Below are 26,745 nucleotides of genomic sequence, written 5' to 3' on the forward strand. Positions count from 1 at the left end.
GGAGACCATGCAAGGTTAGGGTAGGGGCTAACTCCTTCAGGCTGGATCTGAGGGCCCCCCCCATGCAGTTGCTCAGGCCCAGCCCAGCAGTGGAGGGCCCTCAACAACCCCAAGAACCACAGAAGGCCATCTGCTCACTAACCCTTGAGTCCAGATGTAGCAAGGGAACTGACTGCTCTTCAGCAAGGCAAGGTTATGCCAGGTTTACCCCAGATTCCTAAGCCTGGGAGGCTGGGCTCATGTGTGGCTGCAGGCCACCCACCACCCAGCCTGACCTTGGCTCCCTCTCTTCCCTTGTCCCCATCCTAACATCCCTCCACAGTGGCAATAGCAAAGGAAAGGACATCAACACGATTAAATCCCTCCGAGTCCTCCGGGTGCTACGACCTCTTAAAACCATCAAGCGGTTGCCAAAGCTCAAGGTGAGATCGGGGTATATGGGAGACCTACTGTGGTTGCCAGGTACAGTTGACCAGTTTGCACACTGCTCAAGGACACTGCGTTCAAAGGGATGCTACTACTTTTTATGTTGGATTTACTTATTACTACAACTTTCCAGTAGATGGCAGTAAATTGAATTAATGGAACAAAATCTGTATATTATGGTAATTTTCCATTAGGTGAAATGTCTCATGCAAAGTTGAGGTCTGTTTTCCTAATTCCCATGAAGGCATCATGTGGATAAAACAGGGCATAACCCGAATCTGGGAAGCAGGAAACTAGGTTTCTGGTCCCACATAACCTTACACTTTTCACTTGCCTATTCTAGGCTCCAATATCTCCTGTTGCAAAACAGCATGAAGCAACATTTCCCAAACACTTGTCATTGCAAATTTTAAAAAAGGAAAGAAGAAAGGATATGAAGCTTAGTCATTCAAACACCCCGTTTCAATTTATGTTGCACCTGTATTATCTTTCTGAATGTTTAAGTCAAGTCACTTTATTTTTTTTTTTACTTAAGTGGATTTATTTTAAAAGGACATGGTTGTCAATTTCTCAAGTTGGGAAAACCAGAATCCGCTGTTCATAGAAGGTAAATTAACTATCTGTTTTTAAAAAATGAGATAACTATTCTCAAAATCTAGCCCAGAAGAGTTGCCTGATAAAGATTTTGAGTATGGATGCTTGTTCTTTCTTGCTTAAAAAATGAAAAGTATAGGGACTTCCCTGGTGGTCCAGTGGTAACGACTCCACACTCCTAACATAGAGGACACAAGGTTCCACCCCTGGTTGGAGAACTAAGATCCTGCGTGTCCTGTTTTGGTGGGCCAAAAACAAAACAAACCAAAAAAAAAAAAAAAAACAACACACCTAAGCATAAAAAGGAGAAGTATAAATGTTATTAACACAGCAAAAGCTAAGGAAGACTTTCTCCTTCACTCAAAAGGATTGAAAGAATTAGAGACAGAATAACTTTGCGATCAGTGTTACTTGGTTTGTAGCTCCTATAAGGACCTAAAAGTATTGTCTGATATCACTGGTGGTAGGCTCCCATAGTTTGGGAAATAATGATTCGACGCCCCCTTTTTGTTGATGAATTATTCAAAGAGAAAATGTGGCTACCTTCCGGACTTGAGAACCGGCCTGCACTGAAATACGTGGAATCCAGCAGTAGTCAGTTCAGTGGCTCTTCCCGATTTTCTGGGTCACAGCCCCCTTTGAAACCCCCATGAAAGCTATGCACTCTGTCCCCCTGGGGAAAGCCAGTAAAAGCTAACATGTGATTCCAGTAGGTTCGATGACCCTTGATGCTTACTTGTAGTTAGGACCCGCTGTGACTCATAGCAGAACGGGGCGGGGGGTGGAGGGTGGGGGTTGGCAGGATGATGGAAAGATTGCATCTTACTCAAGGCAGAATTTCCTGCGCACGTGAAGTCAACTCGCAAATCCAGAGCGCCCCCTAGTGATCGGTGGGCAAAAAAAGGAGGCGCTCGCACAACTCCAGAAGCTGGGAAAGAGTGACCCAGAGGCAGGGACGCACAGGATGAACAGGAAATGACCTCTCCACCGACGACCTCTGCTCTTGCCCTGAAGAGCCATGAGCTTACCTTGGAGAAGCTCGGAGAAGTGGCCCCCGTTCCCCAGGGGTTAGAATTGGGGGGTTGGGATGCATAAAAACTCAGAACTAGATGCAGCCCCCACCCTTACTTCTCAGAACTGCGTGGCCGTGGCTCACGTCCTTCTCTGTAAAATGGGAATCATGTGCTTTGATATTATGAGCTGCTGGAGGTGGAGGCTGGGCCAGCTCCCAGCCTCCTCAAGCCGACTCTCCCGCCCGACCCACCAGGCCGTGTTTGACTGTGTGGTGAACTCTCTCAAGAACGTCTTCAACATCCTCATCGTCTACATGCTGTTCATGTTCATCTTCGCCGTGGTGGCTGTGCAGCTCTTCAAGGGCAAGTTCTTCCACTGCACGGATGAGTCCAAGGAGTTTGAGAAAGATTGCCGGTGAGTGTTGACCCTTCTACGCGTCCCCATCGGGGCTGGTGGATGGGAGGCGATTAGAGGCACCAGTCTCTCTGTAACCACAAGTGGGGATCTGGCTGCCTCAAAAGCCAATAAAAATGCAAAGTTGGTTTAGGAAAGTTTGCTTTCTTTTGGATGCCAGCAACGAGGGGGTGGTGAGTCCTGTCCAAAGGCCAACTACCCCTTCTCTGCTGACAATCCGTGGGTGAGAACTTTTACAGATGGAAGGAGGGAGCTACATGTAGCAACAGCACCGCCAGCTGTGATGGTCATCTTCAAACTGGTCACTTAATTGCTCAGCATCATCTTAATCGTTTTAAGGACAGTTAACCTTCCGTGCCAGGGTCAGTTTGTTCGCATTTCCTTGAGGCCCATTCTCAGAACCACACAGCAGCTTATGTCTCATGGCTACAGTCTGGTTATCATGTAGTTAACGTCTTCCACCTGGGGGGGATTTCAGTATCTACAAGACAGCTCACAGGATATGGCTCAGGATATTATCCATAGCCCTTGAGAAGGAGCTAAAGGCCCTTGATTCAGCTTAATGACTAAACTATCATTAATGTAGTCTTCTTTGACTGTTTTCCTTTGCTTCTGCATTTTCTCACTCCTCTGATTAAACTTATTCTGTGGCTGAAATTTTTCCACAGACAAAAGGCAGGCTGAGGATACGGTAGGAGGGGGAGGACTGTAGGGTCCCGTTCCGTTTCATCTTGGACCTGGAAACTGAGGGCTTGGGCATTGAGGGTGGCCTGGTTACAACCAGCTTGGATCTGCAAGTAGAACATCAGCTGTAGAATATGAGTTCCTGCCCCATGCTTCAGCGTGAGCTATAAGCTGGTTGCTCAACTTATGAGTCGCCACCTTTGTCAAGTAGGGGATAGCAATACCCATCTAGTTCCTTGTAGGAAACCTTTACAGGTGGATAAATTCAAAATGTGTTGAGATTTTTAGAAAAATTGCTAGGTGCGTGTCCCACATAGCACCTCACACCTTCAGTTGATTAAAACAGCCTTGTGATCAAATGCAATACTTCTGCTGGGAAACATGCAACTGTTTGCACCAAATGGGATAAATAACAAGTACAAAGCCTCATGTCCAGTTGGGTCAGGTGCATTAGATCAGAAATGGGCAGATTTTGCCAAGGGCCAGATAGTAGCTATCTTTGACTTTGCAAACGCTTTCCGTGACAACTAATGAAACTCAAAAGCAGCTGCAGACAGTCAGTAAAGGAATCAGAATGGCCGTGTGCCAATCAAACTTTCTTTCTGGAAACTGACTTTCTTTTCATTTTTATCTCATGAATGAATTCCTTTGATTTGGTCTCAACCATTCAGGCTTTCTTGGTGGCTCAGATAAAGAATCCACCTGCAGTGCAGGACACACGGGTTCGATCCCTGAGTCAGGAAGATCCCCCTGGAGAAGGGAATGACTGCCCCACTCCAGTATTCTTGCCTGGAGAGTCCCATGGATAGAGGAGCCTGGCGGGCTACAGTCCATGGGGTCACAAAAGAGTCGGCAACTAAAAACAACATTTTAGCAACTTAGCAACTTAGCGACTAAAAAACATTTTAAAATGTAAACAACCACTGCTTAGCTTACAGGCAAGCCAGAGACAAGTCTAGATTTGATCTGAAGGCTGGAATTTGCCAACTGCCATTAGGGAAAAAATGTTAGGTTTTCAGAGCTTTCTGGATTTGGCAATTGTAGCTCAGAGGTTGTGGACCTGAAATCCCCCCATCTTTGGGTCATCTTCCTGATGGGATTTTCTAGACTCAGTCCAGGAAAGTGCTGAGCCTCTCACTAACCAAATGCTCAGTCACTGTTCCTTTTGTCATCAGTATAAAGGGTCATGCACGCATGCATGCTAAGTCATGTCCAGCTCTTTGTGACGCTATGAACTGTAGCCCAGCGGGCTCCTCTGTCCATGGGATTCCCCAGGCAAAAATACAGGAGTGGGTTGCCATGCCTTCCTCCAAGGGATCTTCCTGACCCAGGGATTGAACCCACATCTCCTTCAGTTCCTGCTTTGCAGGCAGATTCTCTACCACTGAGCCACCAGGGATGCCCATTTTACTATGTGGCAAAGGGCTCCCAGTTGCTTTTTTGTTGGCTGAAATTGGAAAGATCCCAGGCATTAGGCTAAGAGTCTGGGCCTAACCTTTGTATCCTACCCTGAGAAGGAGCAGCAGCTGCCTACCTTGGTCTGATGAACCCCAAAATGTGCCTTTCTCCTTCCTTGCTCTTAACCACCCCGCGAGCCCGACGCTCCCACCATTGGGAGTAGAAGTGTTCAAGTTAGAAAAGGATGTGAGTATCTGAGTCCTCTCCCCCTGGACTCAGGCTGTGGCACTCATGGATTTGTCTCCCAGTGGATGCACACACACTCCAGGGAGAAACGGGGTGTTGCTGCTTTGCAGGCTGTGACAGGCAGTGTGGGCTGGTGTTCCCCTCCTCCTCCTCCTCCTCCTCCTCCACCTCCTCCTCCTCCTCCTCTCTCTCTCTCTCTGGAGCCAAAGATGGGTTTCCCTCTGTTTACTTGTTGTTGTCGTCCAGTCACTAAGTCATCTCCGACTCTTTTGCAACCCCATGGACTGTAGCCCGCCAGGCTCCTCCGTCCATGGGATTTCCCAGGCAAGAATACTGGAGTGGGTTGCCTTGCCCTCCTCCAGGGGATCTTCCCAATCCAGGAGAGGAACTGAGGTCTCCTGCATTGGTAGGCAGATTCTTTACCACTGAGCCACTGGAGAAACCCCTCCGCTTACCAACGGTCCCCATTTTCCGTGGCAGCGGCAAGTACCTCCTCTATGAGAAGAATGAGGTGAAGGCGAGGGATCGAGAGTGGAAGAAGTATGAGTTCCATTATGACAACGTGCTGTGGGCGCTGCTGACCCTCTTCACCGTGTCCACGGGAGAAGGCTGGCCACAGTAAGTGGACCAGGCAGAGAGCCCCACAGGAGGAGCTCAGAGGGGCGGGGGGCCCGGGGGCAGGAGAGAGAAGGGTCTGAGAGTCCGGTGCTGAGAAAGGTCTTGGGGAAGGAGAGGTTCATTCCTGGCTTCCGGAAGTGGGGACAATGCAAGATACAAAATGCACTACAGCAGCAGCCCCCACGTGTGACTGGGCTTCGGAGGGTAGAGATCCAGCCATCCCTCGGCTTGCCTAACCCTTGAGTGTATGGGCCTTCATGCTCCCAGAACAAGCACTGTTTCTGATTTGCAGAAAGGCTGCACGTAGGTACACAGGTGGTCACATCCCCTTAAATCTCCAAGACGGGGCTGTGGACGCGACATTCTCCAAGTCAGAACCAATCCATCCCAGACAGGGTTAGAGCTAGGGTGATATGGGTGAGACTAACTCATGCCAAAATTAAAATTGAAGCCCAAAATTTAAGGTTTTTTAGGTTGGTGTTTTTTTTGTTTTTTTGTTTTTTGGTTTTTTTTTTGACCATGCTGCACACAGCATGTGGGATCTTAGTTCCCCAATCAGGGATCATACCCACACCCCCTGAATTGGAAGTGTGGAATCTTAACCCCTGGACCACCAGGGAAATCCCCAGAATTTAAATGCTTGATATTTTGTTCATCATGGGCTTTGGGGCATTTCTTTTGACTTTCTAAAATATTGCAGGAATGGGACTTCTCTGGCAGTTCAGACTTCCCTGCTGGTCCAGTTGTTAAGACTTTGCCTTTCAATGCAAGGGGTGCGGGTTCAGTCTCTGCTTGGGGAGCTAAAATTTCACATATCTCAAGGCCAGAAACTGAAAGAACATAAAACATAAGCAATATTGTAAGAAATTGAATAAAGGCTTTAAAAATGGTCCACATCAAACAAAAAAAATCTTTTTTAAAAATTGCAGAAAATACTAGACATTGGGGTAAAATGCTGTTTATCTCAATTACTGGGGGGTCTGACACTCCCTGAATTTGTGTCTCAGCAAGTGCCTCGGTCTCCTCACCCTAGTCCCAGTCCCCCTCCCAGAGGTCTCTGCTGAATGCAGGTAGACGGTTTGGTAAGATTCCAGCTTGTGTCTTCAGCATCCTCATCTGCTTCCCTCGCTCACCAAATGCCCTAACCAACACATGCCTCTCTACTCACCCACACACAGTACCCACACACATGGGACCGGTGCTTGCCCATTAGACACCTTTGAGCGAATTTTTAGATGCCCCTTCCTCAACAGACGTTACTTCCATCTGTCAGGAAAGCATTGCAGTAATGTACTTAACCATCTCGCTCAAAGAAGGCACTTGAGGGCTCCCTGCCAAAAAATTATCATCATTAACACACACGAATCTGAACGGTGCCCCTTAGGTGCAGAGCCCTTGAGCAGTGCGTGACCTGCGCAACCGCACGGAGCAGCCAGGTACACTCATTCCCATGTGCATTCTCATTGCACCTCCTCAGTTCCCACCACCACCTGTGCTTAAACACACACACACACCACTGCCTCCATGACCCCCGACCCATTCCCATACATGACTACAAACCCGTTTTCAAATCCCAACCCGACCCCATCTCAGTGGGTGATCGACAGCAAGTCACTTTCAATTGCTGAACCTCAGTTTCCTTGTGTGAAAAATGGAGCCTGTAATAACCTTCCTGAGAGGGTTACTGGAAAAATAAATAAAATGTTGAATATCTTTTCTAGCACATAATAAGCCCTCGATACAGGGCAGTATGACAACAATACTGACGTTGTTGTCAGCACTCCCCAAAGACAGAGAGTGTTGGGAAGATTATGGCTTCATAAAGCAGCCACTGGGACCACCGTCAGACACAGTGACTACTCTTCCTTTCTGGTCTGTCTCCTCTTGACACTGTCCTGCATCCCTGCTCCCCTGCCTCACTTTGTCCCGCTCCCCGCCCTGGTCCTCACAGGGTCCTCAAGCACTCTGTGGACGCCACCTTCGAGAACCAGGGGCCCAGCCCCGGGTACCGCATGGAGATGTCCATCTTCTATGTCGTCTACTTCGTGGTGTTCCCCTTCTTCTTCGTCAACATCTTTGTGGCCTTGATCATCATCACCTTCCAGGAGCAGGGGGACAAGATGATGGAGGAGTACAGCCTGGAGAAAAATGAGGTACCACTTTCCAGTTGCATCCCCACTTAAAAACTGACATCCCACCACTCACACACACACACATACACACACACACACAGAGGAACCAGAGTCTGGGGGCATCTGGGGAGGGCACAGCAGCATTCTCCAAGCAGAAGCCACTCTGCATGAAGGGTAGCTCTTCTTGGGGTTCCCAGAGGAAAGAGGGATTGTGTGTATATCAGTCAGTTTGGACTAGGCTATGATGCAGTAACAAGCATGCCTGGAATCTCAGCGCCAGATATGCACAAACGGATGGGACTGCATATCCAGGCTCCCTGTCGTCTCTGTTCTGGTTCCCCTCTGAGAAACTTCAGATTAAAAAAAGAGAACAGCAAAACACGTGTCACATCTCAAATTTCATTAGCCAGAGCCAGTCTCATGTCCATATCTGATTTCACTGGGGGCAAAGAGGTACAGTCTCTCCCAGAGAGGGGTGGAGAACATTAATGAAAGAAAATCCAGTCCACCAGAGAGTATAAGCATGACTGTTTGCCCTTCTGGAATCATGCAGGCTAGGAAGAGGACCTAGAATGCATTCTTCCTCTGCTCCTTTGCCCCTTAAGACTAAATAATCATTATTCTTCCCTGTCTGCCTCCCTCAAAGAGAAAGAGAAGCTAAACATTTGGTAAGAAGGAGTGGTTAGTCTTCAGCACATGGATGGACCTAGAGATTATCATACCAAGCGAAATCAGTCAGAAAGAAAAAGGCAAATACGATATCACTTGTAAGTGAAATCTAAACCACAACACAAATGAACCTGTCTACAAGACAGAAACAGATTCACAGACAGAGAGAGCAGACTTGTCATGTGGGGGAGCGGAGGGAAGGATTGAGAGTCTGGAATTAGCAGAAGCAAACTATATAGAATGGATTAAACAAAGGCCTGTTGTATAGCACAGGAAACAATAGTCACCATCCTGTGATAAACCATAATGGAAAAGAACATGAAAAGAATGTTGGCAGTGGTTTCGTGGCTAAATCGTGTCTAACTCTTGTGACCCCCAGAGACTGTTGCCGGCCAGGCTTTTCTGTCCATGGGATTTCTCAGGCAAGGATACTGAAGTGTGTTGCCATTTCCTTCTCCAGGGGATCTTCCTGGCTCAGGGATCGAACCAGGGCCTCCTGAATTGCAGGCAGATTCTTTACTGATTGAGGCCCCGTGGAAGCCCATGCCAAGAATATATATATGTATAACTGAGTCACTTTGCTGTGCAGCAGAAATCAATACAATGTTGTAAATCAATTATACTTCAATAACAATTTTTTAAGAGAAAAAAGAATGGTTAGGCTTTTAACCATTCAGACTCTGGTTGAAATTTGAGATTCGCCCAGTTGGTAGCTGTGCCACCCTAGGCAAGTGACTTAACCTCTCTGAGCCTTTATTTTCCTCATCTGCAAAGTGGGGCTACTTTTTTTTTTTTTACTTTATTTTACTTTACAATACTGTATTGGTTTTGCCATACATTGACATGAATCCCAAAGTGGGGCTACTGATAATACCCACTGATCATGTTTGCGGAGGGGATTCGATGAGTACCAGCATAAGTTTTGGCCCATGGTAACTTCTCAAGGAGCCCTAGCTGTCGGGAAAAGAAAGCATTCGTAATGAGTTTATGGGAAACAGGAGAGGGTAAGAGAGGTAGACGTCTGGGCAAATGTGCAGGAGAGCTGTGTTGGGTGAGTTGAAGGCTGCTCAATGTGCAGCCACCTCGCTCCTGCCTCCGGCCCTCACGCCACCGGACTCTCTCCCACAGAGGGCCTGCATCGACTTTGCCATCAGCGCCAAACCCCTGACCCGGCACATGCCGCAGAACAAGCAGAGTTTCCAGTACCGCATGTGGCAGTTCGTGGTGTCCCCGCCTTTCGAGTACACCATCATGGCCATGATCGCCCTCAACACCATCGTGCTCATGATGAAGGTGAGCCCTCCTCCCCGCCGTGCGGCTTAGCCATGTCCCCTGCTCCCCTGCCCCACACACCCGTCCTCCCCTAGCAAGATGGAACCCACTAGAAGTTTCCCAGACAGACCACACTCTGTTACCACCAAGCCCTTGTTCCTGCTGTCCCCTCTGCCTGTCACACGATGCCCAGCACTCCATCTGGCCAGCCCCTTCCTGCTGCCCCTGCAGAGCCCTTCCTCTGGTAAGCCTTCCGTGGTCTCCCGGGACCATATGAGGTCTTAGCAAGCATCCTACTTGGTGGTTTTTTTAATATTTATTCATTTGGCTGTAGCATAGTACCTCTTAATTTTGCATGTGAGATCTAGTTCCCTGACCAGGGATCGAACCTGGCACCTACTACTTTTTTGGGAGCTCGGAATCTTAGCCTCTGGACTGCCAGGGAAGTCCCATCCTATCTGTTACCGCACATGTCACAGTATCAGTATTGGGTTGTCTGACCATCTGCCACCCACCTGTGAGCTCCAAGGGGCTGAGACAAGTCCTGATCACCACTAAATTCCAGGGGTTCAGAGAGGCCATGACTCCAGGGGAACAAGAGCCCCCTGATAAATGTGTGATGAATGAAATGAGGAGGAAAGGACAGGTAAGGACCTTGTAACCCTTAGAGCCAAGGAGCCTCTTCAGAGTGAAAAGTCAGGACCTTTGACCCTGTGCTTCGGAGACCCGAGGTCTGAATTTGAGCCCAGCTCTACCGTTTAATTCACCACTGAACCTTGAGCTGTAACCAATGGCATGAGATGCACTGGTCATCTCCAAAGCCCCTGGTTTCCCTGTCAATGAAATGAGAATTATTTAAAAAATAGCACCTTCCATACGCCTGGTGGGGATTAGGGTTGAATGAGAAAATTCCTGCAAAGACATTAGCACATTTCTAGATTCTTAAAAACACTCTATAAATTTAGCTGTTGATTTTTTTTAACTCGTGTTTTCTATTTTTGACTGTGCTGGGCCTTCACTGCTGTGCTCAGGCTTTGTCTAGTGGCAGCAAGTGGAGGCTACTCTTCACTACGGCGCTCGGGCTTCTCTGCGGTGGCTTCTCGTGTTGCAGAGCACGGGCCCTAGGCATACGGGCTTCAGTAGTTGCGGCTTGCAGGCTCTAGTGCGTGGGTTGGGCTTAGTGGCTTCTCACCATGTGGAATCTTCCCGGACCAGGGATCGAACCCATGTCCCTGCATTGGCAGGGGGACTTGCATCCACTGCACCACCAGGGAAGTCCTGACTATTGACTCTTTTTGAATAGGCAAAAAAGCAGTGTCTGTGTTCACCTGAAAACTCCTCTCTGCAAGCAAGTGCTTTTGTCTTTCCATTGTAAGATCATGAACGGCTGTAAACAAACAAAAGAGAGAAGGATAGAATGGCACAGCCCTTCTCAGCCTGCTCCCAGATCATCTGGGCATCTTGTTAAAATGCAGATTCTGTTTCAGAAGGTCCGGGTGGGCCTGGGACTCTGCATTTCTAACCAGTATCCCAGTGACGCTGATGCTGCAGGTCCCTGGACCACATGCTGGTTATCCAGGCTCTTGTAAACACCCAGTCTCCATCCTCAGGGGTACCCACAGAGAACTTCTGCTGTGTTTGCTTCACCTATTTCTTTTCTCGTTTTTTCAATTGAGTTGAAACTCACATAACACAATTACCCATTTTTAAGTGTACAGTGGCACTTACTACGTTCATCATGTCTGCAGCCACCACCCCAATTTCCAGAACATTTCCATCCCTCCCAAAGGAAGCCCATCCCCATTAGCAGTCACTCCCCAGCCCCCTTCCCCCAGTCCCTGGCAACCACTCATCTGCTTTCTGTCTCTATGGGTGTACCTATTCTGGATATTTCATCTATTTTTTTAAGTATTTTAAATGATAGCACGCTATTTCACCCTTAAATTCTTCGGTATGCATTTCTAAAAAATCAGAACATTTTCCCACATGTTCTTATACTTGACAAGATTAGTGTTAACACCAGAAGATCCATATTGAGTTGTCCCCAAAATGTCTTTTACAGTGAGTTGTTGAGCCAAGATCTAAGTGGCTACACATGGTCTCCAATTTTTTGTCGTTTAAATTTCTGTCTTCTGCCCCTCCCCACCCCAACCATTCCATGCCCGCCCCCACTATTAAGCTTCTGAGGAAACCAGATGAATTAAATGAAAACTGTCTCACCTCTGGGTGCATTGGTTTCTTCCATCTTCCGGATTTCCTGTAACCTGGTGAAAGTGAAAAGAAAGTGAAAGTGTTAGCCGCTCAGTTGTGTCCAGCTCTTTGCGACCCCACGGACTGTAGCCTGCCAGGCTCCTCAGTCCATGAAATTCTCCAGGCAAGAATACTGGAGCAGGTTGCCAATTCCTACTCCAGGGGATCCTCCCAACCCAGGGATCAAACCCGGCTCTCCTGCGTTGCAGGAAGATTCTTCACCATCTGAGCCACCAGGGAAGCCTTTACATGCAACCTGGTAGTTAGACGCAAAGGCTCTGGATTCCATGTGAAAGTGAAAGTCTCTCGGTCGTGTCTGACTCTTGCGACCCCATGGACTGTAGCCCTCCAGGCTCTTCTGTCCATGGAATTCTCCAGGCAAGAATACTGGAGTGGGTTGCCATTCCCTTCTCCAGGGGATCTTCCCAACCCCGGAATCCAACTCCAGTTTCCAGCATCACAGGCAGATTCTTTACCATCTGAGCCACCATAGCTTCCATATGCCACAGGGCAGCTAAGCCCTCAGGCCGCAGCCATTGAGCCCTCGTGCCCTAGACTCCATGTTTGGCAACAAGAGAAGCCTCCACAACGAGAAACCCACTCACCACAACTAGAGAAAGTCCAAGCAGCAGCCAAGACCCAGCGTAGCCATAAATAAGTAAGAAGTTTTGGAAATTACAAAGAGGATGCTGGAGACATCCTCCTGCTTCACAAGGAGCCCCATCCGGCCAGGCTGTCCTGGGTTCTTGACTGTTAAGACAGGGCTCAAGAAAGGAATTTTTGCTTTGATGTGGAAAGATGAGCCGAGCCAGTGAAGAGCTGGGCTGCAGCTCAGGCTGGCTCCACAGGACATCAAGAGGGAAGCCAAGTGTCCCAGCCCTGCCTGCCCCGAGGAAAAGACAGCCATGAAGCCACCCCTGCACCCCTACATGCGTTCCCCAATACCATGCCCACTGACCCCCTTTCTCTTCCTCCTTTCTCATCTAGTTCTACGGGGCCTCTGTGGCTTATGAAAATGCCCTGAGAGTGTTCAACATCGTCTTCACCTCCCTCTTCTCGCTGGAATGTGTGCTCAAAGTCATGGCTTTTGGGATTCTGGTAAGTCCGGCCATGGGGCTAGAGCTGTGGGTTAAGGGAAAGCCCAGAGGAGCACTGGGTGCTGGTGGTGGTCTCCCCACCTGGCCCCTCTGCCCCCAACCCCAGTGGTGACTTGAGCATCCCTCCAGTGCACACAGATCCCATATCTTAGGTGTTCTCATACTTACCAAGTAACACCAAACTCTGTGCATATTATTAAATGATATGATGACAGAAGGTAATTATTATTTTGGAGATAAGGAAACGGAGATCCAGACAAGCCAAGTCCATAGCATTCAAACTGTTCTAGCCACAATCTGCAGTAAGAAATACACTTTGCAATGAAGCCATGCATGCATGCATCCTAAATCGCTTCAGTCATGCCCGACTCTTTGCGACCCCTGGACAGTAGCCTGCCAGGCTCTTCTGTCGGTGAGATTCTCCAGGCCAGATACTAGAGTGGGTAGCCATGCCCTCCTGAAGGGGATCTCCCCGACCCAGGGATGGAACCCGCGTTTCTTAAGTCTCCAGCATTAGCAGGTGGGTTCTTTACCACTAGCGCCACCTGGGAAGCCCGCACAGAAGCGCAGCCAACCGAAATGAAATTGTGTCAGAACCCGTATCTCCCGTTAGAATATGCCCTGTACTCTGAGGTGGTGTATTGTCGTGATTCCATGTTCGCACCCCACCCCGCTTTTATTTGCCGGTCCCGCAGCATATGGGATCTTAGTTCCCCAACCAGGGATGGAACCTCCACCCCCTGCAGCAGAAGCAGAGTCTTAACCACTGTCCTGCCAGGAAAATACTGCCCCTCCTTTTCATAATGTAATTCATGACCCGCTAACAGTGCAAGTGGCCTTAACCTGAGGTCTGTTGACTCCCAAAGGGATCTGTGGATAGGGGACAGATTTCTGTGCGGGGACCCATGAAATGAGATGTGAAAAAATTACACTTGTATGTTTCACCAGCTGCTAATTGGACTTTAGAGTTTCCTTCTGTCTTAAAAGTAGACACCAGACCCCCCCAGGGTTACCAGTATGATCTGTACCACTGATACAAACCATGTGTTCTCATACTGCATCCAAGAGGTTGCAGGTAAGTCAGCCCTCGATATCTATAGGTTCTGCATCCGAGGACTCAACCCATTTGATTTGCAGTTGGTTGAATCCACAGATGTGAGACCTGTGGATATGGAGGCCTACCTGTCCAGCACTTGAGAATATGCTTAGCCCACCTCCCTAAGAAAAATGACCTGCAGCTTATGGTGTTAGCACACGGAGGCTGGGTTCTCACCTCAGCTTCCCGAGGTGGTAAAAAGTGTCAGCTTTGGCACAAGACAGACCTCGAGTCTGATTGTATTCAGGCTGTGTCACCTCCCCTCTCTCCTCCATCACAAGAAAAGCCCATCCTCTGTGTCTCCCTCAGAAGAGCTCCTGCAAACCTCAAACGCAAAGAATGTGAGTCTGGAGACTGAGGGAGAAGCCTGGCATGTTTTGAGTGCTCAGTTGCTTCAGTCATGTCCGACCCTTTTGCAGCCCTATGGGCTGTAGCCTGCCAGGCTCCTCTGTCCGTGGGTTTCTCCAGGCAAGAATACTGGAGTGGATTTCCATGCCCTCCTCCAGGGGGTCTTCCCGACCCAAGGATCGAACCTGTATCTCCTGCACTGGCAGGTGGTTCTTTATCACTGAGCCACCTGGGACGTCCTGGAGCACCCCTACTTGAGCACTCAGCCCCTTTCTAGAAGTGTGACCAAAAGCAAAGCATTCGGCCTCTTTGCTCCTGTGTCTACCTACATCTACAAAATGAGAGAGCCACACACCCAGCCAGAGCTGAGGGGATCATGAGCTTGGACCCAACTGCCCAGTGCAGCTGTGTCTTGTGATTTTTTTTTTTTTCCCAGTCAATGTTCTGGTGGTGAAGTGATGCAATCTGCCAGGGCCTGGAACCCCATCTCCTCCACCCCTGATTATCCTGCACAGTTCTGCACTGAGCCTCCCCCTTCAGTCTTAGGTGAAGCCCCAAGTTCCCCATGTGGAATTTAAATGATAGAAGGGGACCTTCTAGTCCATGGGGCTTGAAGCATGTGGCCAGCCACCTAGAAAGTTGTATTTGTGGCCCCGCATAAGTAGAGCCTGAGACAAGAATTGAATGCAAGGGATTTATCTGGAAGGTGACCCCAGGAAGCCGCACAGGGGAGAGAGGGACTGAGATAGAGAAGGGAAAGCAGCCAGCACAGGGTGTCTTGTTGAGCAGCTTAGCAATGCTGGCAACTGGAGTGCAGTTCCATGGAGGACCTCTGAGAGGCAGCAGAGATCACATACTCTGGTCATCTCACCCATGGTGAGGGAGCTGGGGTATTTAACCCCCAGGGCTCATAAGCCATAATGAAGAGCTGCTCCCAGATAAGCTGTTAATTACCCCAACAAGTATGCTGCTACAGAACAGCCCTGGGAAGAACGACAAGGTTGCGCAGTCAAATATGAGGACATCTGGGTAGGACCCTAGCAGCAGCTATATAAATACCCAAAAGTGCCAATGGAACCTGAGTTCCTGTCCATCCTAAAACATCCATCTATTGGGAACCTGCATGCACGCATTCTCAGTCATGTCTGACTCTGCAACCCCATGGACTAGCCCGCCAGGCTCCTCTGTCCATGGGATTTTCCAGGCAAGAATACTGGCATGGGTTGCCATTTCCTCCTCCAGGAGGCCTTCCCAACCCAGAGATCAAACCAGCATCTCCTGAGTCTCCTGCATTGGCAGGCAGATTTTTTACCACTGAACCACCTGGGAGGCCCTACTGTATACCAGACCCCACACTCAGTGACTCACATGCATTATCAGATTGTTATTATACTCCTATGTTCCATAAAAGGGCCTTGAGGCCAAAGCAGTCCAACTCCGAGGACATTTGATTCATACATGCTAGAATACTTTGATCCTGAGAAGCACGGCTCCAAAGCCCGGGTCCGTCTCTGTGAGGCAGAGGGGCTGCTGCTGTGTGAGACGCTTAGGGGAGAAGCTGACTGCTTAGAATGGGGTCCAAGCTCTGTCGAACCCTCTGCTTTTGTGAGAATGCTGGGAAAGCCTGTGTTTAGCGTGGGTCCCACTGAACCTTGAGAGAAGAGCTATTTGAGCCACACCCTTAGATCCAGGCAGAGGTGCTTACTCATTGTGGGCTCAAACTGTGTGAAATATTTCAGTGTTTAACAACAGCATACTATACTTGTGTGTCCCAGTTGCACCAAAATCCAGCCCAGGGATGTATCAGTCATGATAGATCAAATTAAGCTGCAGTAACAAACAACCCCCACATTTCAGTTGCTCCAGTCAACAAAGGGTTTGTGGACACCCAGCAGGAGTGGGGAGGGGATGCTATTTGCCTTCAGTCACTCAGAGATCCAGGCTCACGGAGCAGCTGCCACCTAGAACACTGCTGGTCACCAGGCCCAGGGTGAAGAGAGTTCTGGCGAGTACTGTGCTTGCCCAGAGGGGACTCCTGCTGCCTTTTGTTCACAACCCACTGGCTATAACTAGACTCACAGCCTTGTGTGTAACTAGATACACAAGGTGACCAGGAAACGGAGGCACAGAGAGGTTAAGTCATTGACCCGCAGCCACACAGCCAGATGGCAGTATAGCCGGGATGTGAACCCAGAGGCCATTGTCTTCGCGAGTTTGCTGTAAGCACAGTCCTGATTCAGCGTGGTCCTGTCCAGAGACCCTGGACTTGCACAGATTTGGCTTCAAATCCTGTCTCTTCACCTCTCTGATGCCTGGGGTGAGCAACTTTGCTCTCTGAGCCTCAGTTGCCTTGTGTAAAGTGGGTGATAAACCTTCCCTCTGACAGTCTTTGCAAGGATCCCAGTGACGTCAGTTATGATGCATCCGCGGTCTCAGGGGACCCTTGGAACTGTTGGAGAATCAAGGCACAGCCCAGAAGGGCAGCCCTGTTCCCCCCACCCCGACCAGTGAGGCTGAAACAACACCTGGAGGGGCCCCCCTCTGGGATCAAGCAAGCCATGGGGAGGCAGAGGGGGTCTCAGGGAGGGAGGGGGCACTCAGAGTACATGGTATCTGAGCAGCAAGATACATTTTGCTATTTGATTGACTGTAACTGTTCCGGGCACTCAGACTGGTCTGCAGCTGTGCCTCTAATGGGCCCCCTGGGCTGGACATGGGGCCAGCCCTGGAGCCCTGCGTTGGCATCTCTATCTTGTGGGTCCCCATTCTAGAATTATTTTCGCGATGCCTGGAACATCTTCGACTTTGTGACTGTTCTGGGCAGCATCACCGACATCCTCGTGACCGAGTTTGGGGTAAGTGTCCCGCCAGCTTCTCTCCGGGCAGTTCCTGGCTGGGCTGGGAGAGGTGAGGAGGAGGTCACAGAGGAGCAGAGGGTCCCAACAGCCACTCAAGCCAGCACTTGACCTTGACCAAAGAGGGATAAGCAGGGGGCCCCCAGAATCAAGGCAGTCCCTCAGGGGGGCTATGTGGGGAGACGGGGGTGTCCAAAGCCCCCAGCACTGCAGTGTGAATTCCCTGCATCTTGGCTACTGATAAATGAATAGATACTGTGGATAAGCTCATTGAGAAAATGAAGACACTTAAAGGATCTCAAGGCTGAGCCCTGCCCTCCAAACAGCACACAGTGTTGGGGGTCCAAAGGGAACCAGCTTCAAGTCTATCCTGCTTGAACGAACTATCTTCTGGCTCATGGGCAGGAGGGAGCCACAGCCCTCAGGTTAATGTGGGGACACCTTTCCCAGGGCTTTAGGAGGGTCCCCAGGACATGTGTCTCCTGTATCCCCAGGCCTGGCGAGTTCCCAGTGTGGGGGGTCTCTGGATGTCAGTGTGGTGGGCTGTGGGCCACATCGTCTTTCCCCCTTGTCTGGAAGATTCAGGGTCCCAGAGCTCCTGTCTCAGACCCCTTCCTTGGCTGTTTGCCAGTGAGCCCAGGCTTGAGGGCCCTTGGGAGGCTGGGGGGAGGGTAGGAGATCCTTGCAGAGGAAGCAAAAGGTCAAAGAATGTCAGAGCCAAGGGCCAGGGGTGGTATCAACCTTGTCATGTTAACAACAAAAATGAATAATAGGAAGCAAGAATCATGCACTCGCTGCATGCCAGGCACTGTGCCAAGCGTTTTATGTGGGTCAACTCATGGTTCAGGTTGGGGGGTTGAACATATAAAAGAATCCCTTTTGTGGGTTCAACTGAAGGGATCTGAAAGCAGGGACCACTCACTGAGCAGAAGGGAAGGAGCCCAGTCACCGTGGGGAGCTGTTGCCTGCCTAGGTGCTGAAGTCAGAGAGGGGCTACCTGGTAGAAACCGTGGACACAGAGGGATGGAGCACCCGCCAAAGGCAGGCCAAAGCAGGCACAGAGCATCAGCGGAAATACCCTCCCCTTCTCTCCTCCCACCCTCTATCTCCTGCCAGCCACTTCCACTGGCCAAACCCAGCCAGAAAGAAGCCAGGAGGCCAGAAAGCCAGGGCGACGCTCAGAACAGGCAGAGAAGAACAGAGAGTATACCTGGGTGGGGTGAGGCCCAAGGAAGAGGGTGTTGCCCCATTTCACAGATGGGGAAGCAGATGTTCAACGCTCAGGAAAATGAGGGACACACCTGAGGGCCTGCAGCCAGGCCTGGTGACTCCTGAGGGCACACTGGTGTTCCCTGGGGTGTCCCTAACTGAGCCCCTGGCAGAAAGGGATCATTTGGGCCCCTTTTCTGCCCTGTGAGCCTTGTAGAACTGGGAAGCTCCACCGAAGAGGCACCATTCTCTGACTCATCCGCCAACACCCCCACCCAAGTGGTATTCTGGCCATAGTTCTTTGCCTTCAGCTCCAGTGAATCCAAAGTCCCCCCTTCCCTCATCTCAGCCCTGACACTTTCCTCTAGAGAGGCCATGCCCAGCTAGGGGCTATCCCCATTGGGGTACCTCCATCTGGCCACTGTCCTCTCCCTGGCAGAGAGCCAGAGCTTAGACCTCACTGTCTGTCTTAGGTTTTTAAGAGGTCTGGGCTCCTCCTGACAATCAAAATTGTCCTACCACCCACCCAAAGACAAGAGAGCCTTGAACCAAAATCTCTCTGGATCAAGAGCTTAGAATAGGTGACCCACCACCCCAGTAGGGCAGGTAGAGGAAGTTGATTGAAGCTCTAGTTACCAGTAAGAGATCTGTAGGATTGGACCCCAGTGGCTTGTTCTCCCGACTACAAGATGTGGGAAGGAAGGATGGGGCATGGGATCCAATTCAGGGATGTCAAGACTATTGTAGTAGTCAAACAGCCCTCCCTACAAGCTGTTTGACCTTGGGTAACTTATATTACCTCTTCTCGTCCTGAATTTGGGACTGACCTTCAGAACCAACCTCATCAGACCCTTGCAAGCCTCACATTCACCCATGCATTTATAGGAGTGCAGTTAGGTACCTGCTGCATGCCAGGCACTGGTAGAGGTGCCGAAGACAAAGCAAAACAGACAAGAATGCCTGCCCCCAGTGGGCTGACGCTCTAGGACAGGAGAGGGCAACTTTGAACAGATCAGACTGCTTGACGTAAAGTGCTTGGCACAGAACCAGCCAGGAATTAGTTCACGAATGGTGGTTATTATTATTGTTCTTGCTGTTATTACTGTGAATGAACTTGGGGTTGAGATCTGTTAGGCAGCACCCCAGCCCTGAATTCTAATCACTTGGTGGGAAAGATAGAGGGTGGGCATTTGATTACTTTTAACAGGATAAACTCCCAACCTGGAGGCAGGGTGGGGATGGGGTGGGGGTGGGGGTGGGTGGTCACTCTACTGAGCAAAGAGCCCTCAGCAGCCCCTTTCTGCCTCCCAGGTAAGCCCACTAGGTCTGAAGGCAGAGTTCAGCCAGGCTGAGGCAGGGGGAGCCAGACCATTGGGAGGGCAAGTCCCCAGGGTTTTGGGGGAGGGGGAGAGGGTGTGAGGCCCATTGGGCCTCAGCTGCGCCCCCAAGTGGCTGGGGTGAGGTGGGTTTGCCCTGCGTGCGATGGATAATGACTGTGTTTCTTGTCTTGTCTCTTTTCATGCCTGCTCTTTAAACTGTATATTGGCACAACGCCGTCTGAAAAACTCATCCAATCAAAATGCACTATGAAATTCATTTGTTCATCCATGACGTGGTCTGTGTGTTCATACACCAATGACTATCTCCCAACCCACCACCACCACCCCCACTCCCCGCCCGGGAACCGAAACCCATTGGTTTTTTGGCACTGGTTACAAATCAACCTAAAAAACGCTGAACACGCCTCCCCAACTGCCCCCGCCCGCCCGCTCCCCCTCCATCTTCAACATCTGCATCTAGAATCCGGTTGGTCTTACTTCTTTCTGAAGTCTAAATGCCTTACATTAACTGTGAACGCATCTCGCATCAGCATTGCATGTCACGCCCTGGGCTTTTTAAACCTGGATTGCCTGATGCACCCTCCTATCCCCTCTGGGTCTGTGTTGTTCTCTCCAAACCCTCCTGACTCCCCTCCTCCCCTCATTCCCACAGTCTCTCTTCCTCTGGTTTTTACTGGGTTTCTGAGTTGAGGTTTTCTGTTGGGGTTGGTTTGTGTCTTCTGCAAAGAAAAGGATGGGTTTGCCCCCAGGCAGCGCCTCCCCTAGGACAAGCTGGCTGGCTGGGTCTCCGACGCATTCCTTACACACAGCCCTGTACTCAGAGCCCTCAGCCACTCTCTCAGCGCTCCTGTCCCAGTTCAGCTCCACGGAGCCCCGGGGCCCCAGGAAATCTCCACCAGTCCCTCACCCCGTTCCAAGCCCACGAGCTCTTCGGGCTTGAGGACCAGTAATGTGCATCTCCAAGTCTGATGGAAGAGATCTGAGGGACCTGCAGTGTGTGGGCGAAGAGGCTCAGGTGAGGCGGACACAAAAGAGCCAGGACTCAGGTCTGGCTACTTCCAGATGGGCCAGCCAGCTGACGACCTCTCCTGGAGCCCTGAGATGCAGCCGCTCCTGTCCCCCTTCCCCCACCCAGACACAGTCCCTGCACACACTGCTGTCTGCTCTTTCCTGTTCAGCCTCTGACTCTCCTCCTCTCTTTCTCTCTCTCTCCCTTTGTCGCTGTCTCTCTCTCTCTCTTTCCCTTTCTCTTTTTTGCTCTTGCAGTCTTCCTGTCTTGATCCTCCCCCACCAAACACACACACACACACACACACACACACACACACACACACACACACACTGTCCCTCCCTTCTGTTATATCCATCCACCCTGCACACACCCACACCCTCACCCCGGATGCACCGTCTCCATCTCTCCCTCACCTCACTTATTCAGCTCCCTACACAACTGCACACTCCTCCCTCTATTAAATCCCACCTGGGGACTTCCCTGGTAGTCCAGTGGCTAAGATTCCGTGCCCCCAGTGCAGGGGGCCTGGGTTCAGTCCCTAGTCAGGGAACTAAGATCCCACATGCCACAATTGAAAGATCCCACAGGCTGCAGCTAAGAACTGGTGCAGCCAAACAAATAAATGAAAATAAGTATTTTTAAAAGAGAGAGAAGAAATCCCACCTGCCTCTACCCCTCCCCCACCCTCCCCTGAGCCCCTTTGAAGGATGCCCCTGAATGGCCTCTTTGCACCAGGATCTCTTCTCCCCTGCTAATTAGCCATACATAAGCACTCGCCCACTAGACACTTAGTGAACCCCAAGTCAGTGCTCCAGATGGGGGGTGGGATAGAGGCAGACACCATCACTGCCCCCTCCCCCACTGCATCACCTACAGTCCGGTGGGGGGGGGGGAGGGTAGGCATTGGTCAAATAAGCCCCAAAACACACTTGAAATTTAACTGTGTTGCACACTGAAGTATAAGGAGTGTTAACAAGGTGGAGAGGGGGAGAAAAGGGCATTGGAGGCCCAGGATAGCACATGCAAAGGTCCTGGGGCAGATGAGAGCATGCAGGGGACAGGGTCTTCAAGTGAAAGGCTGTGGCTGGAGCAAAGAGTGGAGGAAGGCTGACCTAGAAAAAGTGAAGAGGTCAGAAGGGGACAGGACTCGGCCTTGTTGTGGGGGTCTGGGAGGATCTGGAGCAGAGGAGGTGTGATAGGAAGTGTGGTTACACCAGACGCTGCAGCTGCAGAGCCGGCAGGAGGCAGGCAGGGGGCTGGGCTGGAAGTGAGCACCAGGAATCCCGGTGAGAGATGACTTCGAAAGAGGGAGGGCACAGTGGGAGGACTAGCCATCTGAGCAGGCGCCTCTCCAGGACCTGGAGATGGGTCGGGTCTGGGCTGGGGGTAGACAGAGACACCTGGAGGGTTTGAGTCTGGCTTGAGCCATGAGACAGAAGTTAGGGAATGCCAGGAAAGGGTCAGGTAACGGGAAGAGCACGAGTATGGCACAGTAGGCTTGACGGGCACCCGGGAAGAAGTCAGGTAGGCAGGTGGTTATGGGATCTGGAGTCCAGAGGCAAGATCTGGGCTGGAGATGGGGTCTTCAAGTGGCAGGATTTCTCTGGAGCCCTGAGGTCAGTGGTTCCCACGTCCTTCTAAGCACTCACATCCCCTGCACACAGCAAGCCTTCCAGGACCCGCATCCCTCCCCTTCAGCCTAGAACCAGGAAGCACTAGGCAGGGTTGGAGGAGAGGACTGTTCCTTCGCGGCTGTGGACAGAAAGATGGAACTAGGAAGAAGGAAGTCAGAAGTTCTGCAGGTACTTGAAGGACTCTATGCAGACCCAGGGGGAGATGGAAGGATGGATGAGGGCAGACTAGAAACTTCCCCTGCCCTGTCACCCAGACCTCTTTCACCTCTACCCCCTACCCACCCCACCCCACCCCACCCCTTGTATCTCCTCTCTCCCTGGCTCAGAGCAGGGCAGCATGCTCTCTGCACGCATCCCCCGCAAAGCCCCCTTGCTTCTCCTGCATGGTGGCAGCTCCCACCCCCTGCTCTGCCCCGAGCCCCCAGAGGCTGCTTCCAGGGCGTGTCTGCCTTTGCATGAATCCACATGTTATGCCCCGCCCCATGAAGGGATGGCTCGTACTCTGGGGGGTGGGTGGGAGGGGACTGGGGACACCTGGGCCATTGGCCCTGGTCCCAAATGGGTGGCCGAGCAGGGCTGGGAGTCAGGTCCACAGGGCACGGAGGGTGACAGTCAAGCTGGGTTGGGAGGGTTTATTTGAGGCACTCAAGACATTCTCATTGTGGTTGGGCCCAGTGTGGTCAGGGTAGGAGCCCCACACCTCTCCTCCATCCTAAATGTCTACCTAAGGGTCAACTGATATGTTCCAGAGAGCATCCTAGACTTTTCTGGCAAACCCAGAGGCCTCTTGCCATCTTCAGAAATTCTTTGAACCACCCCTCCCATTCCTGCCTCTCATCTCCCAGGCCAGAGTTAGCTAGATCCAGTGTCTGGGAAACCCCCAAGAAGCACTAGATAGATTGCCCATACAATTCATTGTCCAGACTTCTGAGGCCAAAAGGGTTGCTGTGACTGTGGGGGCAACCTGAAGGACCACCCCTGTGCCATTTGTGGGGTGAGGGCTAGGCCAGTTTTAACACTGCTACATGGCCTTATCTAGAGCTTCTCCAAGTCCCCTGGTGGCCCCTCTGCTTCCAACCCACTGATCAGTAGTGGTTTCTGGCCCTGCCTGAAATGCCTCATACCACAAATGCCTCTGGTCCCCAGGCAGATATCAGAAGCCAGGAAACCAATTCCATTTCTAGGATGCAGGAACCTTGGTGAACTGGAGGACACGTGGCCTGCTTCAAGGCAGGCGGCCATATCTGAGCCTCAAGTAATTGCTACCAGCAGATGCAGCCTCAGGGTGGCCCAAAAGGCAGATTTGAGGGCGAAACTCTGACTTTAATGGGCAACTATTTTTAATTTCTAAAAGAAAATTCCTTGGGCCCAACAATAAGCTTCCTTGGCCAGATTTGGTCCATGCATGACTTCCAGTCTCTGGTACCCCAACAGCGTCCCCTGAAGCCCCAGCAGGCAAGCCCCTGCACAGTCACGTGGGAACCATCTAGTCACCGAGACCCAGCAGCCCTGTCTCCCCACCCCACCCCCAACCCCACCCGGGGTTCTGGCTCGGGAGGGAGGAACTAGAGGCAGTGACTAGACAGGGGGCCTTTGAGCAGAGGCAGGGTCCACCCAGGGAGGTCCTGGGGGCAGGGACAGCCTCACCTCCCGGCCCCCAGCACCGGCCCCTCGGTGGACTTGGGCTGACGGCGAGCTCACCCACCCACGGGCGCTGCGTACTTCCTGCTTCCCGCAGGCCTGGTCCCGTGCTACTCCGCCCAGTCCCAGAAGCTGAGAAGCCATCCCTGAGAGGGGGGAAAGGGCCCCAAATGCATCTTCTCCGACTCAGCGGGCAGCGAGGACTCGCCCTGCAGCCGAACAGCCCCAGCTCCCTCCCGTCCTCCCCATTCCCGCTCGCCAAGGGGGTAAGAAAAGATGCTCTTCCGCTTCTCCGATTGGCTCAAGCAGCTGCTCCTCTTGGCCGTGGGGTGAGGTCAGGGCGGGCAGGAGCGGGTGGGCAGCTCGGCAGGGCAGGGTGCCCGGTGAGTCCCACGACAGATGCATTTCTGGCCCGGAGCATAACATGCCCTCGGAACCCGCACATGTCCACCAGGCCTGAGCGTGCTGGCTGCCCCCACCCCGCCCTGGTGTTTGTGCATCGTACACGTGTGATGGATTCGGCAACTTGACCCGCTTGTGTCCTATCGTCTCAGTGCATTTGGTTGTTGGGAGAAACAAAAACCATCTCGATTTTTTTCCTGATTGGATGATTCGGATATATTTTCTTTCCTTGTTCTTTTGTTATTTCTTCCCCACCCCACCCACCCCCATTCCTTTCTCTTCCTTCCTTTTTCTTTCCTTTCCCCTTTGCGGGTGGGGCTGGCAGGGAGGGTTTATGCTTTTGAGTTGATGCCTTTTCCTCCCTCTCACCCTTTCTCCTCCCCATCCCCTACTTCATTTTTTTGAGTTTTTTTTCCTCGGCACCATTGCATTAATAGTGCTTTCCTTCCTCTCCCTCCTTATTTGGGGTCTGGCTTGCTTTTTCCTGTTGGTTGGCTTCATGTAGGGGCCTCTGTGAGTGGTGACAGCTCTGAGCCCCTGGGGGTGGGTGAATGGTCACCCCTCTTTCTCCATCTCCCCAGAATAACTTCATCAACTTGAGCTTCCTCCGCCTCTTCCGAGCTGCCCGGCTCATCAAACTCCTCCGTCAGGGTTACACCATCCGAATTCTTCTCTGGACCTTTGTGCAGTCCTTCAAGGTGAGCCCCTGCCCCTGCCCCTGCCCCTGCCAGGCTAAGAAGAAAAATCAGGATCTCTTCCCCCCCTCACCCCCCTGCCTGCTCTGGTTGAATCTAGAAATCATGTGGAAATGCCTTTATTAATATCATACACCTTACTGGGAATGTGTTATATGCAGGACTCTTTTCTAACTTCCTGCCCCCGGTATGTCTTGAGGGCTCCAAAGGGAATCTCCCAGAGCCACCAAAGATGCCCACCATCCCTGGCACCACTGGCAGCATGCGGCCACCCAACCTGCAGGGGTTGAGCACTGGGACCAGTGAGGGAAACAGCATGGGTAAGGGGCGCCCAGCACTATTCTTCATTGCCTTCCTTCCCACCAGGCCCTGCCCTATGTCTGTCTACTGATTGCCATGCTTTTTTTCATCTACGCCATCATTGGGATGCAGGTGAGTGCCAGCCCCCGAATGTTCCGAGAACACTCCCAAGGAGGGCCACCCCGCTTAGGCAGGGGTGGGTTAGGGGAGCCCGGTTCAGAGAGGCATCACTGTAGGTTAAGTGGAGTTTTTCTGAAGCTTCTGGCACCCATTGCCACCCCTAGTCATCACTATCTAATTCCCCAGGTGTTTGGCAATATCGGCATCGACGTGGAGGATGAGGACAGTGATGAAGATGAATTCCAAATCACTGAGCACAATAACTTCCGGACCTTCTTCCAGGCCCTCATGCTTCTCTTCCGGTGAGGCAGGGGCACGCTTTTATCCTTCTCTTCCGGTGGTGGGCGTGTCCTCGTCTTTCTCTTCCGGTGGGGGTGTGCCCTCCTCCTCCTGTTCCAGTGAGGTTTGGGGTGGGTGTGGAGTGGCCCAAGGACCCTAACAGGGCAGAAGCTGAAAGCCCTGAGATGCAAGCATGAAGGCATTTTTCAGGGATTATCTCATAGAATCTTCTTGAGCATCCTGTCAAGGGATTCTTGGCAACTGCACGTGACAGATGAGGAAACAGTCTTACAGATTCTGCATAGACCGCTGAGGCTTGATTCTTAATTCTGATTGCACTTAGGGCCCCTTCCTTCATTCATCAGAGGTTTATTGAGCACTTGTTTTATTTACTATTGTAAATACTGAGAACAAAGCAGAGACAACATTCTCTGCCCTCTGGATGCTTATATTTCCATAGGGGAGGCAGACAATCAGTAATCTAATTATAGAAGGCAGGAGGAGAAGGAGAAGACAGTGGATGAGATGGTTGGATGGCATCACCAACTCGATGGACATGAGTTTGAGCAAGCTCAAGAGAGAGTTGGTGATGGACAGGGAGGCCTGGTGTGCTACAGTCCATGGGGTCACAAAGAGTCAGACATGACTGAGCGAGTGAACTGAACTGAATTATAAAGGATATTATGAGGGAAAGAGGATATTATAAGATTAAGAGGGAAATGGAGGCATGAGAGAACACGTAATGTATGATTGCACTTATATGAGGTACCCAAAATGGGCAAATTCTTAGGGAAAAAACGATTCAATATCAATATTGTCAGGGGCTGGGGAAGAGGAGCAGTGTAGTGTTTAATGGAATATAAGTTTTCAGCTTGGGATGATAAAATGGTTCTGGAGATGGATAGTGCTAATGGTTGCACAGCATTCTAAACATGCTTCAGTTCATTCAGTCACTCAGTCCTGTCTGACTCTTTGCAACCCCATGGACTTCAGCACGCTG

General features: G+C 51.1%; 1 protein-coding gene across 8 annotated transcripts in view; it reads left to right on the forward strand.

Moving 5' to 3' along the window:
- CACNA1A (calcium voltage-gated channel subunit alpha1 A) overlaps positions 1-26,745 on the forward strand; it is a 373,308-nt gene that overhangs the window by 319,413 nt on the left and 27,150 nt on the right. For all 8 annotated transcript variants that reach the window (XM_060415385.1, XM_060415383.1, XM_060415387.1 and 5 more), the window contains 10 exons: positions 323-422; positions 2,288-2,448; positions 5,257-5,394; positions 7,346-7,547; positions 9,324-9,488; positions 12,705-12,815; positions 17,030-17,113; positions 24,933-25,049; positions 25,413-25,478; positions 25,653-25,768. In XM_060415385.1, the coding sequence (XP_060271368.1) occupies positions 323-422; positions 2,288-2,448; positions 5,257-5,394; positions 7,346-7,547; positions 9,324-9,488; positions 12,705-12,815; positions 17,030-17,113; positions 24,933-25,049; positions 25,413-25,478; positions 25,653-25,768 (1,260 nt within the window). The remainder of the gene's footprint in view (positions 1-322; positions 423-2,287; positions 2,449-5,256; positions 5,395-7,345; positions 7,548-9,323; positions 9,489-12,704; positions 12,816-17,029; positions 17,114-24,932; positions 25,050-25,412; positions 25,479-25,652; positions 25,769-26,745) is intronic.

This window comes from Ovis aries, chromosome 5 (genome assembly GCF_016772045.2).
Source record: "Ovis aries strain OAR_USU_Benz2616 breed Rambouillet chromosome 5, ARS-UI_Ramb_v3.0, whole genome shotgun sequence".
NCBI classification, from domain to species: domain Eukaryota; kingdom Metazoa; phylum Chordata; class Mammalia; order Artiodactyla; family Bovidae; genus Ovis; species Ovis aries.